At 48.4% G+C, this 19,079-nt stretch overlaps 1 protein-coding gene across 1 annotated transcript in view; it reads left to right on the forward strand.

Annotated features, from left to right (window-relative positions):
• Nucleotides 1–6,885: 6,885 nt before the first annotated feature.
• The window catches only part of LOC147706969 (cysteine-rich venom protein-like), a 188,434-nt gene continuing 176,240 nt past the window's right edge, over nucleotides 6,886–19,079 (forward strand). Inside the window, exons 1-4 of the mRNA XM_086925607.1 lie at nucleotides 6,886–6,990; nucleotides 7,462–7,862; nucleotides 11,290–11,347; nucleotides 18,574–18,690. Coding sequence (XP_086781733.1) covers nucleotides 6,886–6,990; nucleotides 7,462–7,862; nucleotides 11,290–11,347; nucleotides 18,574–18,690 — 681 coding nt within the window. The remainder of the gene's footprint in view (nucleotides 6,991–7,461; nucleotides 7,863–11,289; nucleotides 11,348–18,573; nucleotides 18,691–19,079) is intronic.

The raw sequence follows: 19,079 nt of genomic DNA on the forward strand, positions 1-19,079 counted from the left end.
AGTGAGGAGCTGCAGCGTGAAGATCCCCTCTGCATCTGTATTCTCGGCACGCGTGCCCACCCCGCATATTTGCCAGTTTTTAGATATCCCTAGTGGGTGCCCACCCCGGCAGGGATGTTGTGCAATTTCCATATCCCCTAGCGGGTGCAGACCCCACCAGGGAATTGCAGGAAGTCAGGCAGCATATTGCCTGTCATGGGGCGGGACTTCCGTTTTCCAGAAGGAAGCCCCGCACCCACGTAATCAACCGGAAGCCAAGAGAAGACTTAGACGCGTCGGCACCTGGGGCTCCCGAGAGGGAGGGAGAGCCCTGTGGTGCCAGGAGAAGTCCAGGGCAGGAAGCAGCCTGGCTGAGGGAATCCTGCAGGCAGCCACCACGGAACCGGCAGAAGAGGCAGTGGCCATCGGTAAGGTGACGGGGCTCCCGTGTGGAGATGAGAGCCCCGCGTCTGCAGATAGGAGGAGAGCTGACCAAAGAAGCAGCCGGGAGCCTGTGATATCGTGACTCGTTATGACACCGTCACATCGTGACGTAAGGATCATGTGACTCACCGTTAATAAAAGTAACGGGATGCGCTCACATCGGTCAGTTGGCGACGGAGCTGAAGACCCGATAGTTAATACGCATTTTGGCTCCTGTGATTATTGCCCCGCACGTGCACCCCCACTGAAAAGTATAACGCGTACCTGGTGTGTTGGGGCTGGTCAACTGCCCGACACAACATTGGCGATGAAGGTGGGCGTGCCCTTGCACCTTGGTGTGGCAGCCGAGAGCGTGTTGCGCTGCTCGCGGCACTCATGCCCCGAGGACCCGCACCTGACCTGCCTCTCGCTCCTGGAGCCTGGAAACTGCTCCTGTCTGGTGCGGTGGTGGAATTCAGAAGGCCCGTCGTGGCCCGCGAAGGTGAGGCTTCCCGCCGCGTGAGCATCGGCCGCGGCCGGTGTTGCGGGTTCGACAAGGACCGTCTTGGCAGTCAGCGCTGCCCCGTCCGCCTGCTGGTGTGCGTATAGCGGGCCGAGCAGCTGGCGTGAGCGGCACTGCTCGCCTGTGTGAAGAGAGCGCATGGTGCGCCCCAATCCCGACCGGCGCTGCTGCTGGTGGGGGGGGCGCAGTGAGCCCATGTGTGGAGAGCGCATGGTGAGCTCAGAATCCAGGCCGGCGATTGCAGTTGCCGTGTGGGGGAAGAAGCCTGGAAACGGCTGGGGGAGGGCAGACACATCCACTTAGCAGCGGGAGGAGCTGCGTGTGAGGCCCCAACCCCTTCATTTGCCATTACACGTGCTCTAGGTATAATCTACAGCCTGGCACCACATAGAACATGCCCCCAAGCACGCAGGAAGATGCCTGATATGTGGGGCAACACCCTATACTCAGGCAGAGCACGCAGGTGGGAGAACAAGCAACGGGCCTCCTCAAAGCACCTACAAGCTCACGCAGCCCACAGTGGGTGCATCTGGATTGAGATAGCCGGCACTTTGCATGTGGCTCACGGCGGGGAACTCATCGAACGACCCAGACAGGGGGAGAAAGCTCCTCACTGCCTTTACTGCACATAGTCACGGTGAGGAACGTCCCATAACACAGCCGCATTGGTCCACAAAAGCGCAGTACAAAAGGGGAGACGTAGTCTGGGAGTCCTGAACATAAAGCATGTCGCAGATACCACCTATTGAACCATTTATAGTAGAAGGATCACCATCCTCCCTTGTGCCCAAATGGAAAGAATGGGTGGACCGAATACAAATCTTCTTTGTAGCCACCAAAGTACACAAAGATCAGAAAAGGGCAATGTTATTGCACCTAGGGGGTCATACACACAATTATGAAAATAATCGTGGAAGCAACTCCAAAGAACCACCTCACATTAATCAATGCACTCAACGGCACTTCGAGCCAATGGCTAACAAGGACTATGAGAGATTCATCTTCAGGCAAGCCCGGCAACTTCCAGATGAATCGCTGGACACGTACCATGCACGGCTGAAGAACCTAGCCTCCACGTGTGATTTCCAGGATGAGACGGAAGAGATACGGAGTCAGATAATCCAGGGGTGTGCCTCCGTCAAACTTTGAGAACGCATCCTAGAGGAGTCTGGCAAACCTCTCGACGAGATCTTAACCCTGGGAAGCACCAAGGAGCTGTCCAAAGCCCATGTAGCTCATATGGAGGCGGCCCTCCAAGTCCCTGTGAAGACGAGTCGGTCAACGCCGTAACCACCAAGCCTGCAACCCCATGGAACAAGAAAGGAGGTCGTCCTGCCATGGCGGGATGGCCAAAACGTGTGGATACTGTGACGGACCAACACAACAGCCAGCAGAATTTCCGGCTAAAGGGAAAAGATGTTCGGGATATGGACGGTTCAATCATTTTGAGAAGGTATGCAGGGCCAAGAAATACCACAAGCCACGGCAAGTGGTCATCGCGGTGCCCGAGGGAGACATAACAAGAAGCTACATGAACGATGATGAAGAGGAAGAGCGGGTAGTCCACAAGGTGCACATGATTGGCACTGCCACCCGCAAAGCGTGACGCCTGCCCCAGTGCAATATCCGGGTAGGGGCTCAAGAATTTATGGCTGTAGTCGACACCGGGGTAACTATCAATATCATGGCCGCCACCCTTCACCGAACATTGGGTCCTGCACCCTTGCTACAGCCGTTAGCCATCACGGTGTTCGCGTATGGTCAGAACACCCCTCTGAAAGTCCTGGGACGTTTCAAGACATCAGTAACTCAGGGAGAGCAGACCGTCAACATCAACATACATGTCACTGAAGACAGCCAAGGTTTGCTTCTGGGGTGTTGTGATTCAGAAGACCTGGGAGTAGTAACATTTGATTTCAGTGTGCATCATGAGTCCATACAACATCTACTCGAGGAATTCTCCAAAGTATTTGCGGGCATCGGAAAGTTCAAAGGAAAAGAGGTTCATCTGCATGTTGACCCCACGGTTCAACCCGTTTCTCTACGACTTAGAACAATAGCTTTCCACTTAAGGCCACAGGTCGAGCAGGAACTGAAGAAACTGGAGGCTGCTGGGATCATTGAGAAAGTCACTGGTACCATGCCATGGGTATTCCCCATCGTGGTCACGCGAAAACCAAAGCAGCCTGGTGCGGTCAGAATCTGTGTTGACATGCGCCTACCAAATGCCGCAATCAAACGGGAGCGCCACATTACTCCCACTACCGATGATCTAATTGGGGAGATGACTGGAGCCTGCTGGTTTTCCATACTAGACTTATGGTCAGGATAGCACAAACTGGTCCTTGATGAGGCGTCATGAAACATAACCACTTTCTCAACTCATATGACGACGTTATACATGACTGAGCTTCGGAGTGTCCAGCTCTGCGGCGGTGTTCCAGAACGTCATACAAGAACTGATCACAGACTTCCCGGGGGTAATTAATTTAAGTGACGACATCATGGTTCATGCCAAATCATTACCTGAACACAATGCTCGCCTCACTGAGGATTCTACCATGGCTGTGAGATGCTGGTCTCACGTGGCATGGAGAGAAATGCGAATTTCTAAAGAAGAAGCTCCAGTTTTTTGGTTACACTTTCTCCAAGGAGGGAGTCAACTCGGATCCCAAACAGGTGCGGGACATCAAAAATGCTATCGCCCCTGCCAGCATGACAGAAGTTTGCAGCTTCTTAGGTATGATTAACTATTACGGAAGGTTTATCAAATACCTTACTACCCTCACACTGCCGCTACGAGAGCTGACCAAGGATTACGTTCCATGGAGGTGGGGTCTGCCTCAAGACAAAGCATTCAACGACATTGAAGACGCCCTCTTGGAAGCAACCACTCTGGCTTTCTTTGACCCTGAGAGAATGACCCAAATTGCTGTTGATGCAGGCCCGATGGGCCTAGGAACTGTACTTTTGCAGAAACAGCGTCAGGAGGAAGATTGGGCTCCAGTGGCGTTTGCTAGCAGGTCACTCACAGAAACTGAGCAGCGTTATTCTCAAATAGAAAAGGAGGCTATCGCCATTCATTGGGGATGTCATCACTTCCACTTATATGTTTACGGAAAACCGTTCGCGGTCACGACTGATCACAAACTTCTTATGGCCATATTTGCAGGGACATCCACGAAGCCCCCACCAAGAATCGAAAAGAGGATGCTGGACTCCATACTTCCCATTAGAACCCGGGAGGATAAAAACGGGAAACCAGGATCCGCTCCATGGTACACCCCTGAACTTCGAATGCTACGCAAAAATTGCAAGAAAGCTGAGCGGCTATGGAGGAAAGACTGGCAGCACGCCAGCAAGGAAGCTTACCAGAAATCAGTAAGAATATACAAATCAACTCTAAAACACACCAAAGCCTCCCATTACGATACACGGATAAAAAACTCTACCAACTCTACAAGGGAATCCTTCCTTATTGTAAAAGAGCTATTGAAAATACCAGCTCCCTCATCCTCCATCACCCCCCCGGTAGACCGAAGTAATGAACTGGCCACCTACTTTAACGACAAAATCGCCCGCATTCTAGCCTCCCTTCCCCCTCCCTGTCTATCATGTCACATGGACAATGAAACACCCTCCAGTCAGACAGGAAGCAGCCCACGCCCTCAACTAGCGACGTTTAGGGCAGTAACTTGGAACGAGGTTGATTCTACCATGACCAAAATGAAAAGCGGATCACCTCTGGATCCCGCACCTATTAGATTTCCCAAAACCGTAGCCCCAGTCATCGTGCCTACGATCACGGAGCTCATAAACAGCTTGCTCGCCCAAGGCTCGGTCCCCTCTAGCTGGAAGAGTGCAGTGGTTAAAGCACTCCTAAAAAAAAACCAGCTGGACCCAACTGATATGGCAAACTACCTGCCAATTTCACTCCTGCCTTGCATTAGCAAATTGGCCGAGAAACTGGTCAATGGACAATTGTCACAATTCCTCGAGGTAAATAACATCTTACGGCAATCCTAAACTGGGTTTCGCCCTGGCCATGGCACAGATACCGCCCTGCTTGCCGTCATCGAGGAGGCAAGGCGCATTTTGGATTCAGGAGGGTCAGTGGCAGTGATCCTCCTGGATCTTAGTGCAGCCTTCGACACAGTTAACCATCGTGTCCTTCTCCATCGGCTGGCGGCAGCAGGGCTCACAGGGGCGGCGCTCAGGTGGATAGAGTCCTTCCTTGCTGGGCGTTCGTTCCAGGTATGGGATGGCAATCACCACTCGACCACCCTCCCCCTCACGAGCGGGGTCCCCCAGGGGTCGTCTCTAAGCCCCACGCTTTTTAATGATTATATGGCCCCTCTCGAAGATGTGGTTACCCCCTTCAGGATTAAAATAGTGAGTTATGCTGACGATACACAGCTGGTCGTCTCCCTATCCCAACTGGGCGACCACCCGGAAAATCTGGCAAACTGCCTCACGGAAATCCACAACTGGATGTGTGAATCATCTCTTAAATTAAACGGGTCAAAGACCGAAGTTATGCTCATGGGCAAGCAATGGGCTACTATCCCCCCATCGGTCTGGCCAGACGTATTCGGGGAAATTCCCACCCCGAAACAAGAAATTAAGACCTTAGGAGTCTGGCTGGAACCCGAGCTTTCGATGAAAACACAAGCATCCAAAACAGCAGGTACCTGTTTCGGGCTTATGCGCACCATCCGCAGGATTCTCCCCCTACTCCCGCCCACATCTTGAAAACTCCTAGTCCAAGGCTTAATACTGGCACGGTTGGACTACAGCAGCATGGTTTATCTGGGAGCCCCAGAGGCCACCATGGCTAAACTTCAACGCACACAGAATGCAGCAGCCCGATTACTTTTCAACCTTCCCTCCAGAGTATCAGCCAAACCAGCTATCAAGGTCCTTCACTGGCTGCCAGTGTGCCAAAGGGTGGAATTTAAGGCCATGTGTACTGCACACAAACTGCTAAATGGCGTTGGCCCTACGATCCTCAGTGACCTGGTCACTCCTTATAAGGCCCCCAGATCCCTTCGGTCTGAGAATGAGCGCCTGGCTAACATCCCCAGATACAGGAAGACACGGACCAGTGGCCGACGCTTCTCTGTGAAGGCATCTGCCGGGTGGAACTCCCTCCACCGTACCCTTAGGCTGGAACCTAGTTATCTGATCTTCAGAAAAAAACTGAAAAGACTCTTATTTCCTAAATAAAATCCCTGTCTACCATGCCCCCGCCCTCTTCCCTCCCCTCTCCTCTGGATAAAACAATCATTATAGCACGGGGATGCCTTCGGGTCACCAGGCGCTCTACAAATCGTTAAATAAATAAATAAATAAATACACTCCATGACTATAATTGGAGAGTGGCATACCAACCCAGATCCCGGAATCCGACGGACTACTTGTCCTGACATCTCAGAGCAGCTACGGACAAAGAAATGGAGGACGCTGCTGACACTGAAGAATATGTCAAATGCATAACAGACCGGTCTTGTCCGATTCCCCTGTCCATGCAGGATCTGTCCGATGCCACTGCCAAAGATGAGTGCCTCCAAAGAGTCAAGCTGATCTTGCAAAATGAAAACTGGCACAAGGCCAAAGAAGAATGGAAAATTCTGACAATTCCAGCTCATAGGATAATGAAAAGTTTACACCATGTGAAGGATGAACTCACTGAAGACCCCACAGGTTGTTTGTTAAGAGGGCATCGCTTGGTTATCCCCACGTCGTTAACGGACCAATGCGTACAATTGGCCCATTTTGGGGATAAAGGCATGGTAAAATCAAAGTCATGACTCCGCCCCAAGGTGTGGTTCTCCCTCATGGACGAACTGGTGGAGAATGATGTTCGATCGTGACCGGCATGTCAAGTCACCGGAGACCTGCCTCATTCTGCTCCAGTCATCACAGAGCCTCGGCCACAGTCACCGTGGTCCTGTGTCAGCATGGATTTTGGCAGCCTGCCCGATGGCCCTCACACATTGGTGGCAATTGATGACTATTCCAAATATCCTGAAGTGGAAATTGTGACATCTCCCAATGCTTCTGAGGTAATACCCAAGATAGAAAAGATTATGGCCACCCATGGTTTGATACAAGAGTTGCACACTGATAATGGGCCCCCATTTCAGGGACAAGAATTGGCCGTCTACCTCACGCCGAATCACACCACGATGGCCTCAAGCTAACGGTGAGGCGGAACGATTCATGAGGACTCTCAACAAAGTTATCCGAATCGCCCACGACAAGAAACAATCCATCGAGCTAGCTATCTTGACCTTCCTTCGCAGCTACTGGCAGACACCCCATACCACCACGGGGGTAGCACCCGCTCACTTGCTGATGGGTCGAGTGGTTACTGATTACATACCTCATCATTCTAGATGGTAGCCAGAGGACCCTGATGGCCCTCGGAGAAAGACCCATGCCCAAGTATGTAACTGACGGAATGCGCAGGAGAGCCGATCAGAGAAGGGGACTTAGTGTTGCTCAAAAATCGCTATTATACTGGTAAATTTCAGTTGCCGTATGAGAAGATGCCATGGACTGTAGTGAACATTAAAGGAACCCGAGTCATTGCCACTAGGGGATGGGAGACCGTGACACGCAATGTGTCTCACTTCAAGATGTTTCACCCGGAACTGTCGGCATCACCCTCCACCATATCCGGAACTGAGGTCTGTGGCCATGGGTCCATGGGACATGTCCCTGCGGAGGAAGAGTGTGGAACTGGTGACCTGGAGGACACCTGGGTTGGTGACACATGCGGCTTGGAAAGTGCAAGCTCTTCGGCTCTGTTGGAAGATCGACGCTGTGAGGTTATTCTAGAGACTGACGCCATTCCTTCATCTGGGCGAGGCCAGTCTCAGTACCAGCTGCAGAGAAATCCTGAACCGTCGTCCAGACTGTGGGACTATATCACGTAAGACTGTTCTATGTATATCATGGTATTCCGCTGAATAACTGTTCCCCGAACGGGTTTGAGTTGCATTATGAAAAGTTTCAATTTGTTGCCAGTTAAGTTTATTTTGTTGTATTGTTTTGATCCTTGTAGGGCAGGAATGTAATGTCATTACTCGTGACGACACCGTCACGTCGTGACGTAAGGGTCATGTGACCCACAGTTAATAAAAGTAACGGGACGCGCTCACGAAGGCCAGTCGGGGGCAGAAGCGAAGACCTGATAGTTAATACGCATTTTGGCTCCTGTGATTATTGGCCCGCACGTGCACCCCCACTGAAAAGAATAAAGCGAACCTGGTGTGTTGAGGCTGGTCAACTGCCCGACACAACAGAGCCTCCCCCGCGCTTCCGTGACAAGGAGACTGCCTGCAGCCGGAGGAGGGAGACTCCTCAATGACGCTCTCACGAGTGAGAGAGCCCCGCCTGCCATCTGTGAGAACCCGGTCCCCAGGAGCGGGACCGGGTGAGAAGGAGACCGGAGCAGGAGGAAAACGCTGTGTCCACCCTAGAAACCGGTGAGTGGGGCTTCTGGGTTCATCGTTGTAGAGGGGGTGCTGGGGCACATTGCCGGTGCCCATCCCCTTCTGCTGTACTGACCGTGGGGGCACTGTACTGGACAGAGTGGTTTTGGGGATTGCCCAGACAGTGAGGGCCATAGTAGAGGCTGTGTCCTCCTTGGTGACTGGCATGCCCTCGTGTTGGGGGAAAGTTTAATTTTTGGAGTCCCAAATCCCCGAATAGGGCCCCACAGGCACTGTGAATGCCAGAGCCTGCAAATCTTCACAGCTGCTCCGTTTTGTCAGTGGGCAGTTGCAAAATGGGGGACATACTTACTGCTGAGCCCCAGTGAGGCTCCAGGGGGCACAGTAGTGCCATTGTAGAGCCACAGCTGCGCCGCACCAGCGCGGGCAGCTGCACCGTTTTTGCATTACCATAAACACATTAGATCATGTCCCTGCGGAGGAAGAGTGTGGAACTGGTGACCTGGAGGACACCTGGGTTGGTGACACATGCGGCTTGGAAAGTGCAAGCTCTTCGGCTCTGTTGGAAGATCGACGCTGTGAGGTTATTCTAGAGACTGACGCCATTCCTTCATCTGGGCGAGGCCAGTCTCAGTACCAGCTGCAGAGAAATCCTGAACAGTCGTCCAGACTGTGGGACTATATCACGTAAGACTGTTCTATGTATATCATGGTATTCCGCTGAATAACTGTTCCCCGAACGGGTTTGAGTTGCATTATGAATAGTTTCAATTTGTTGCCAGTTAAGTTTATTTTGTTGTATTGTTTTGATCCTTGTAGGGCAGGAATGTAATGTCATTACTCGTGACGACACCGTCACGTCGTGACGTAAGGGTCATGTGACCCACAGTTAATAAAAGTAACGGGACGCGCTCACGAAGGCCAGTCGGGGGCAGAAGCGAAGACCTGATAGTTAATACGCATTTTGGCTCCTGTGATTATTGGCCCGCACGTGCACCCCCACTGAAAAGAATAAAGCGAACCTGGTGTGTTGAGGCTGGTCAACTGCCCGACACAACAGAGCCTACCCCGCGCTTCCGTGACAAGGAGACTGCCTGCAGCCGGAGGAGGGAGACTCCTCAATGACGCTCTCACGAGTGAGAGAGCCCCGCCTGCCATCTGTGAGAACCCGGTCCCCAGGAGCGGGACCGGGTGAGAAGGAGACCGGAGCAGGAGGAAAACGCTGTGTCCACCCTAGAAACCGGTGAGTGGGGCTTCTGGGTTCATCGTTGTAGAGGGGGTGCTGGGGCACATTGCCGGTGCCCATCCCCTTCTGCTGTACTGACCGTGGGGGCACTGTACTGGACAGAGTGGTTTTGGGGATTGCCCAGACAGTGAGGGCCATAGTAGAGGCTGTGTCCTCCTTGGTGACTGGCATGCCCTCGTGTTGGGGGAAAGTTTAATTTTTGGAGTCCCAAATCCCCGAATAGGGCCCCACAGGCACTGTGAATGCCAGAGCCTGCAAATCTTCACAGCTGCTCCGTTTGGTCAGTGGGCAGTTGCAAAATGGGGGACATACTTACTGCTGAGCCCCAGTGAGGCTCCAGGGGGCACAGTAGTGCCATTGTAGAGCCACAGCTGCGCCGCACCAGCGCGGGCAGCTGCACCGTTTTTGCAGACATTAATTCAGAGTCCCAATGAGGGGCTCAGGGGGCACGCTGGTGCCCATGCTCCCTGCCACAGCTGCCCAGCACTTAGTGGGCAGCTGCAACGTTTAGGTTGTGCACATGTCCCCTTTTGCCTTAGCCGCCTAGACAGCGCGCCCTGACTCGTGGTGGACAGAAGGTGCCAGTGCTCATGTTTGGTGATTCTACAGCTGCCCAGAAATTAGTGGGCAGTTGCCCCATTTAGGCATGTTCTTTAGCGTTGTTGCTTTTGGCCTGACTTTTGGGACATAGGGCGTTGGCCCTGGGAGAGGCCAGGTGGCCCTGGGGACAGTTTTCATCTGTTGTGCCCTCGCTTGGGGTACACTGTTGATGCCCAATGTGATTTATGTGTAATGTGAGATGCCTTTATGTCTTTGATACCTCTAACTGTGTTTTCATGCTTAGGAGGTTGTTTTGCCTAGTATACTTTATACTAGTGAGGATAAGTGTCCCTGCGTGATCTATGCCTGTGGTGATTAGTATTGCGTAGTGTGTACCTACCTTTTACCAGTGGTTACTGGTTGTGTTCCACAATTGTTATTTTGTGCTACAATTATTCTGTGTTCTAGAAGTGCTATTTCTACTGAGTGCTGATTCTGACAGTGGCCCACATGGCCCTGTCCTGGTGTAAATAATCCCCTATAAATACTGCCCAGTGCCAGTTGACACAGTATACCTGTGTGATTATGATCTAATGTGTTTATGGTAATACAAAGGCTATTTTTATATATAACCTTGTGTGGCATACCTTTTGTGGTGTGCCTAGTGTATTGCTACTGTGTGTGTGTGTGTTGCGCAAACGCTGTACACATTGCCTCCGGGGAAAGCCTGACTGCTCGTGCCAAGCTACCAAGGGAATGAGCAGGGGTTATCTTGGCATGTAACTTCCTTGCCCTGACTAGAGTGGTGGTTTCTGCCTGGCTTTGGCGCAAGCCTTAGCCAACCAGAAATCCCATTTCTAACAAATATCATTACACTTTCTTCTGTTGATCTGCTCCGGGGAGGACTATTTTATTATGTTTTTACCCTCCTGTTACACTGTGGCTACTCAGACCTGCAGCTACTTACATTGTATTGCTGCTTTAACCCTCTCAGTTCCTTCCATGTGACTGGCATTCTTTCGTATTCTTCCTGAAGGCAGCTCAGAGGCTAGCTTTGAATGTAAGCAATTCATTATTGTGGTTTTAAGTCTAAGTCTGCCTCCTTTAATTTCCTCCAGAAACAGGCACAAGAACACTGCACCAGCATGCCATCTAGCTACTGCAGCTCTAAATCATGTAAAAAAGTCAAACCACTACTTAAAAACAGCCATTGTTTCAAGTCCATTAAATCAGCGCTTCCAATGAAACTTTAATTCGCATGCTGCTTGTTTTCTTTTCTCTCCTCCGGGATCTGTGCTTGGCTGCTGGCTGAGGGTTTGGAAGTCTCTGCTCTTCGTTTAGCGCTGAGGCCAAAATGTTTCTTTCTGGAAGAATGTTCCCTGTAAATGTGCATTTGAATGTAGTACATTCAATAAATGCAGAACAAGAACGGAGGGCCGGCACAAGGGTGGTATGATCGCATTGGATACTGGCTTCAGAGCAAAGGGGCCCTGTTTTCGAGTTTATGTTGCTTTTAAAGGCACTCACTGACACATTCCTGGCCTCAAGCAATTCTAGACAATAACCATGTCAAGATAATTCCATTGAATAATGTTCTTGCTGGAGATGTGGAGTTGTCTAGTAGAAGAGGTTTTGACTCATTGCAAGGTAGCAGAGTGTTAAAATGCCAGCTGCAAAGAAAGTGTACAATGCGGAACACAAAGTGCCTGACTGATCCAAGACCAAGTAGTTAGGTGGAGGTAACGGTGCCACCGTGGGCGAGGGCCTCGATGCAGGCCATATAGTAGGCTCTCAGGGGGCAAAGTATCTAGGCTTCACACTCAATCCTGGTCAGTGAGCTTGCAAGGCAGCACCAGTTGGCCCACCCTGGGTCACACGTGTCCAAAAGCTGCAGCTGTCCCCTGGGGGAGGCCATCATCTGTTGAGTTCTGTTGTGGTGAGAGATCCTCTATATCCTCAGTGCTGCCCTCCGCCTTGCCAAGATCACTGCCCCAGAGCTCGCTGTATGTCTTGCTGCAGGTTTGGAGAAAATGGAGGGCAGCTGCCATTTTAAGGTCAGGCATCAGGGTTAACGGTCATTCCGACGTCGCTGGAGCCATAATCTCAGGATATGAGGGCCTCCCTCCTCTTGTTGACTTGTTGACCTCACTGAGTAAGTGCTGGAGCTGTCATCATGGTGGGCATCGTGGTGGGAGCTATCTGTGGCCAAATGCCGGCACTCAGAGCATTGCCACACCCCCCAGGCCGGGAGCAGGGAACGAAGCTCAATCGTCAGAGCACAGCTGAGCCGTCAAATTCTGAGCCCTGGTCCTGAGGGATTCTCCGCACAGCACTGCAGCCGCATGGTCGCCAAAGCATTTAACAGCTCTGTGCTTGACGCAGGTAAGGGGCCTGCGCCTAATTCCCACCTCCGAAGGATGCACGGCTACAGAGCAGCTAATAATAAAAACTTGGGATGTTGTCTCTGTATCTCGCCTTCACCACCATCAGCCCCAGGCACCACCACGGGCAGTGCTCTGTCTGCCGCAGGAGCTCCGCAAGGTGGAGGGAGCCCAACCGCTGGGACTCGCTGGGACTCAGGTGCCTGACAGAGACGGGTGGCAGTTTGTTCCCGGAGCTGCGTCCTACATCGTGGTCCAAATCAAGATGACTTAGTTTCAGGAGTGGGTCTAAGGCTCCACAGCATGTTCTGCCTGCATTCCGGTACCGATGGTGTCGTCAGCAGCCAGCAGATCACGTGGGAATGGGGGAGTTGCTTGCCCTGTCACGGAGCCTCAGCAGGTTGTGTCTGCCACCATAGCCTGCTTGGCCACGCCCCTAGTTTACTCCCTGATATGTAGATATTTGACCTACCACTCTACGTAAGCACATTTTGGTTATCATTTGATAGCAGAGCACATCCACCCAACCCTGACCAAGGTTAGGGATATTTATTATGACTTATTTTGGTCTTGATAATATGCCAAGGAACCCTCCTGGACTGCTACGTCGTGAAACATGTCGACCTACATGACCTGCACACATACCCAAATAGGTTTTTTCATAATTAGAAGCAAACACATTATTTTTATCTTTAGTCATGAGATCCCACTTTAAACTGATGTTGGTACCCCTTAGGTATTTTTATTTCACAATTTACACTTATCCCACATACCTACACTCATTATCACAGCTATTTGATTAAAATGTCTCTGCCAGAGTGTCCTCTCGGAGGGCCTGTTAGGTATTGCAGCACTGACCCCACAAGGAGCTAAGCCAGATGATGAAGCGTGACAGCCTTACAGTTGTGTGAGGTGACTACTTCCTGTTTAGGAAGATACCCTTACTTTTGCTATCTCTCCACCCTGAGAAACACTATTACAGGAACAGTGACCCTATTAGTATTCTCGAACTTGTTCTTGGGAGCAATGGTTTTGGACCTCTTATTTGCTCCCTTTACCTATATATGCAGTAGCCACACCACTATATATATGCAGCAAGAAGATACTCATACCAAAACCAAACAGCATGTACACACCCTCACATACAAGTACAGATAATGATTACCCATCATAACAAGTATAGAAAGCAGAGATGTTGGGTTTGGACAACAAACATCAACTTCTCCAACAAGCAGATCAACTTAGGAAAGATAGCCCTCCTCAAAGAGGAAAAGGAAAGGGCAAAGGAAGATGAAAAAGGCAGAGGTGCAAGGTCAGAAGGGGGGGGAATGTCGACTGGGTGAATGACCCCCCCCCCAGCAGCAAAGAGAATTAGCCCCTAGATTACTTGTTTTGAATCTTTCCAAATTTGATATTATGAAAGACGAGGTGTCTCTGCTAGAGCTGGGACTTTCAAAGTGTCCAATTTCTTGATTCAATTATGCACAGATTCGTATTGATTGATATCTTTTTTTTCGAAAGTTGAAATTGAGTAAAGTGCACAAACTATCCAAAAAAAACCCTTGTGTTTAGCAATTGAGTTTACCGCAGTGTGATCTGCAGATTGGGGAGGTCGAAGGTATCCTGGCACTGGAGAGATTATATAGAGAGAGTGAATGTGAAGATGCAAATGTGGAATTAGAACAGGTATTGGGCAACGTAGGAATTGATTGGGAGACATCGAGCAGCAATGGCTCTAAACCAAAATCTAGATATATTCCGACATTGCTGCATGACAATTTGGATGTTTTCTATGATATTATGATCAGAGAGCTGATCAAAATTGAAGATAATTGTGCAAAAGTACCAATTAACTTAACAATAGCATTTCCTATTTCTTTGAAAAATGACGAATCTATAATAAAGCCCTCTAACAAAAAGGGAAGCGTTGTGGTTCTTGATGCCAATACACATTAAATAGAAGTAATAAGACATTTATCGGAGAATGATTGTTATGAAGTGATTACAGTTGAAATTTACAAAGCCTTACTTCAATGATATTGGGAATACTTGTTGGATTGGTGGGCCAGGGGGATCCTAGAATATGATGAGTACAACTTTCTGAGATCCGATCACCCCAAGATATCTTCCTTCTATGTACTGCCAAAAGTGCATAAGAGCAGTAGCAATCCCTGAGTACACCAATAGCCTCCTCAAATGAGAGCTTTTTAAAAAATACTGCTATATATGTAGATATTTTTCTTTTTCCATATGTGGTGGCCATTCGCTCCTACTGCAGAGATAGTGGAGATTTTTTGTCAAAAAGGTTTTGATATTGAATGGTCAGATTCATACCTCATGATTACATTGGATGTAGTCTGGCTTTATACTTGTATAGTATGCAAGAACTGCAGCCCCACCTTCACCTGCCACTGCACAAACCGGGGGAGGCATTGCCATTGTACACAAAATCACCCTACGCCTCACCACGTGCACGGACGTCCTCTCAGCCAACATGGAGCACATCCACATCCAGGTCCACACTAGGCCTAGGTGGTAAACTTCCATTCAATTGCCGAGTTTGCAGAGTTTTCTGCACTACGCACTCCGTGGAGCTTCCACAGTGCAGAAAACTCCGCTAAGCGATGTGCAACATGCTTGAACCCAACTTTTCCGCCATCGACAATATCACCTTCAGCCACAACATTGAGCTCTAGTGGACCGCCCACACCGGATCAAAATGGATGATGTAATCAGTGTGTCATCAATGATGTAATTTAAGATGTCCTCAGTAATTTCACTGACCATGTAATGAGTGATATAATATGTAACTCTGGGCAGAGTTCGTGGAGGTGCACTACGCGGAATTCCGCAAAGCGCAAAAAAAACTCTGTCACACTACACGGAGCACTGCAAGCATCAGAGTAGGATAGAAAAATGCAGTTTCCGGTGATTGCACAGTGCCGGATGCTTGGCCGCACTGTGAAATCATCGCAAACAGCACCATGCACAGCGCAAGCGGTCCCTGCTTTCCTTTTCTGCCACTGGAGTAGATTTTTACTCAAGCGGCAGCTTTCTCAACGCGAACCGGCTGTTTCTCAACGCGAACAGTCGCAAGCAAACGCAACCAATCGCATAGAGAATCCTGACCCACCCCCGTGTTGAGAAATCTTGCTGGGATTTTCCATGCTTGCGCCCTCCAACTTGATGTCGGCGATCGCAAATGAGGAAAAATCTCACCGGTAGGTTAATTTTCCTCGCTCTCGGTCGCCAATTTGACGTTGATGAGCGGGAGCGAGGTAAAACATAATGAAGAGTGCAGAAAACCCTGGAAACTCCACGAGTGGGGCAGAGTTCACTGCCCAGGGTTAATAATATGTTTGGTCCTAAGCAGTGCATTGCGGGTGTGATTTGTAGTTAGGCCTGCTAGATTTAATTGGTTTTGTATGAGTTGAACCTGAGCCTAACTATAACGTCGCTATAGTCTTTAGTTTTTCCAGTGTTTTTTATTAATTAGTTTTGGTGTTTGCAGATAGGTGGGAAAAGGGGGTGGGCCTCTGACCAGCTCTGAGGAATCCTGCTGTGTCGGACATACAGAAAGTACCAGGAGGGTTTCTTGGCCCCCAAGGTCCCTCAGCATACAAGAGGATTACATTCTCCAACCAGTAGTGTGCGAGGAGATGCATTTTTTAAAGTGATGGAGAAAGGGGGCATGGTGTCCGAAGACCCCTTAGCAATCCTGCTTTGTTGCTTTCTTGGTGTGTTTGCAGAGTGGCGACAGCGAGCGAGGAAAATCAACCTTCCGGTGAGATTTGTACTTGGATAGGGTGCTTGTCTAATGGTGAGTGAATCCTACAAAAGTGACACCTCACTCAAAGCTCATGAAATGCTTTCTGGACCTATAAAAGAAAATAAGAAGACTGGACCTGCTGCCTGTGACCTGTGTCATACGTAAGGGGCTGGCCTGGCTCACATTTTTGCCCAGGACTGGGAAATGGACTCCAAAGGTTTGTTGGCTCACCTCTTTTGCCGCAACATGGACATAACATGCAAGAGGCTTATTTCTGGCTGACTGGAAAAAACTATCCGGGTTTGGAACCTGTGCCTTTGCTGGAGTGAGTCAAGAACCTGAAGTCCAGGAAGTCTTTAAAAGAGACCAAAAGGATCTGATTCAAGAAATCTTAAAATCTGAGAGTTCCAATTTCTCTGCAGGGTAGAATCGGGATCCAATTTCAATAGAAGTTAATAAGAATATTTCTTCAAGCTTAGTTCGCTGGAGGATTCCAAGTTCCATAAAACAGACTAAGGGCCTTATTTAGAGTTTGAAAAACAGGTTACTTCATCACAAAAGCGACAAGTATCCCACCTGCCTTATTACAAGTGCATTAGATCCTATGCCACTTGCAATAAGGCAAACGGACTATCTGACACATTTGTGACAGTTTGAGGTGTCTGCAAAATTTAAATCAAGTCGTAAATCTTAAAGTTGAAATCTCGACCGGATAAGGCACGAAAATGACCAAACCAACAAGAGTGCATCGTGGGTGTAAAATTTGAGTTTTTCTGCCAAAATCAACAGCTTAATTGGGACCTCATCCAATGGCTACCAAACTTTGAGAGGACTTTGGCAGACACACCTTGCAACCTAGCGCCGCTGGAGGATTTTATCTTCCATTTCAGATAGTCATGAAGTAAAATCTTTGACCAAGAGGACCTACTAGGAGTAATCAATGTTTGCTCATCGTACTTTGTATGAAATCACGCCTAGGTCCCACTCACCACAGACAGTTGCTTCTTATTGGAGCTAGCATTTTTCTTACTGCCTTTTTCTCTAAAACTTGCACAATTCATATCCCAGGTTCCCTTTATTCGTTGTTCGTCATTTGGTGTCATTTTTCTTATTTACATTTTCTTTGTTTTTTTTTCATTGGTTGTGGGATTTGTATTGAGATCTGACTGGTTAATAGTTTTGGAACTGCTAAATACTTTAGCTCTTGTCCTTAAGTTAAGCATATCTCTTCTGTGACTTAGCTACCAGGGGTTGAGACTGGGTTTATTAATTGAACTTGAATGTAATAATCCATTCTCGTACAAAAGCCTTTTCCTGTTTACTCATCTACACTCAACATGGAGATCCTACTGCTTCTGCTTAACACCCATACAGTTGGCTGCCAGTGTTAACCAACTCCTACTGCTCTACTCTTCTCTCTACATTAGATGAATCTATTCTACAACAATAAAGTACATTGCTGTTCAATATATTGGTGTGTAATCCTACAATATTTTACAGAGCAAATATATACAAAAATATAATTAAATGTACTACAACAATATGCAATGCAACAATACTGTACAGCACAACGCTATTCTACAATGCAATAATATTTAATGAAATCATGCTAAACAATGCAATACTATAGGATAAGATATAACGATGCAATGCAATTTAATCCTACACCATGGTATGCAGCAATACTTTAAAACTCAGCGAAATGCAGTGCATCTACTCTTGAGTAACACTTGTGTTGGAGGCACTTGTAATTTTAAAATTTTTACAAACGTTGTCTAACATCTCATTGCCTTAACCTCTCAGCATCTATCCCCCTTTTTGCATTCTTACCCATTCCTCCATCTCTACACTCCTACAGTCAAGTACTCAGACAGACATGCACTCACTGACTCATTTTCAATGCATTCAACCACTCACTAATGTATTTAACTTTTAATGCATCAGTCAAACTGTTGACATATTCACACATTCAGCAAATCACATATCCATACACACAATCACGCATAGAAACATGTCAGCCACTGAAGAATCACTTTCACTTATGATGTGGCAAGTCCGTTTGGGTGTCGCACTGCTTGTTTCATCTATTGGTAGGCATTATAATAATACTAGCAGTAGTAGTAATAACAATAGTTGTTGGGATCTAATACATTAATATTATGCATGTTGTTGTTTTTAATGCATGTATCTCTTATTATTACTTTGTATTCCACACTCTTATCAGTGTATTGAATTATCCACATTATCTGTAGCAAATAATTCTGGCCATTCGGGACACCAGCAATAAAGATGTTCGAGAAGAGATTGTTGATACACTAAATGAATTAAGGAGAAGTGTGGATCCTCAAGCACAAAACATGCTAAAATTGGTAAGTCTTTTTTTAGTAATATATATTTTTACATTGTGGAATATGACAGAGATAAGAATTACCTACAAATTTACGTGTTTATATTTCAGGGCAGGGAATTATCATGTTCATTGATTTAAAGTTATTCTGGTGCACTGTTGTCTCCATTCACAATCAGTCTATGGAGTAGTCTGGAACACCTCCTACTCCAGCCTCCATCTTTCATTGTATTGCATTACTTATGACTTATGTATAGCTGTAACAAAAGATATGGGTTGGTATGAGCACTGCTTATTTGAATGTGTAAGTTTACACTTTGTTTACTGTGCTCCACTATCCACTCCCCACTCTGGAGTGGATAGTTGTGAATAAAAATAAAGCAAGTCTTTGATCGGCTTGTCTCCCTGGGC

Source organism: Lissotriton vulgaris, chromosome 6, assembly GCF_964263255.1.
Source record: "Lissotriton vulgaris chromosome 6, aLisVul1.2, whole genome shotgun sequence".
Classification (NCBI taxonomy): domain Eukaryota; kingdom Metazoa; phylum Chordata; class Amphibia; order Caudata; family Salamandridae; genus Lissotriton; species Lissotriton vulgaris.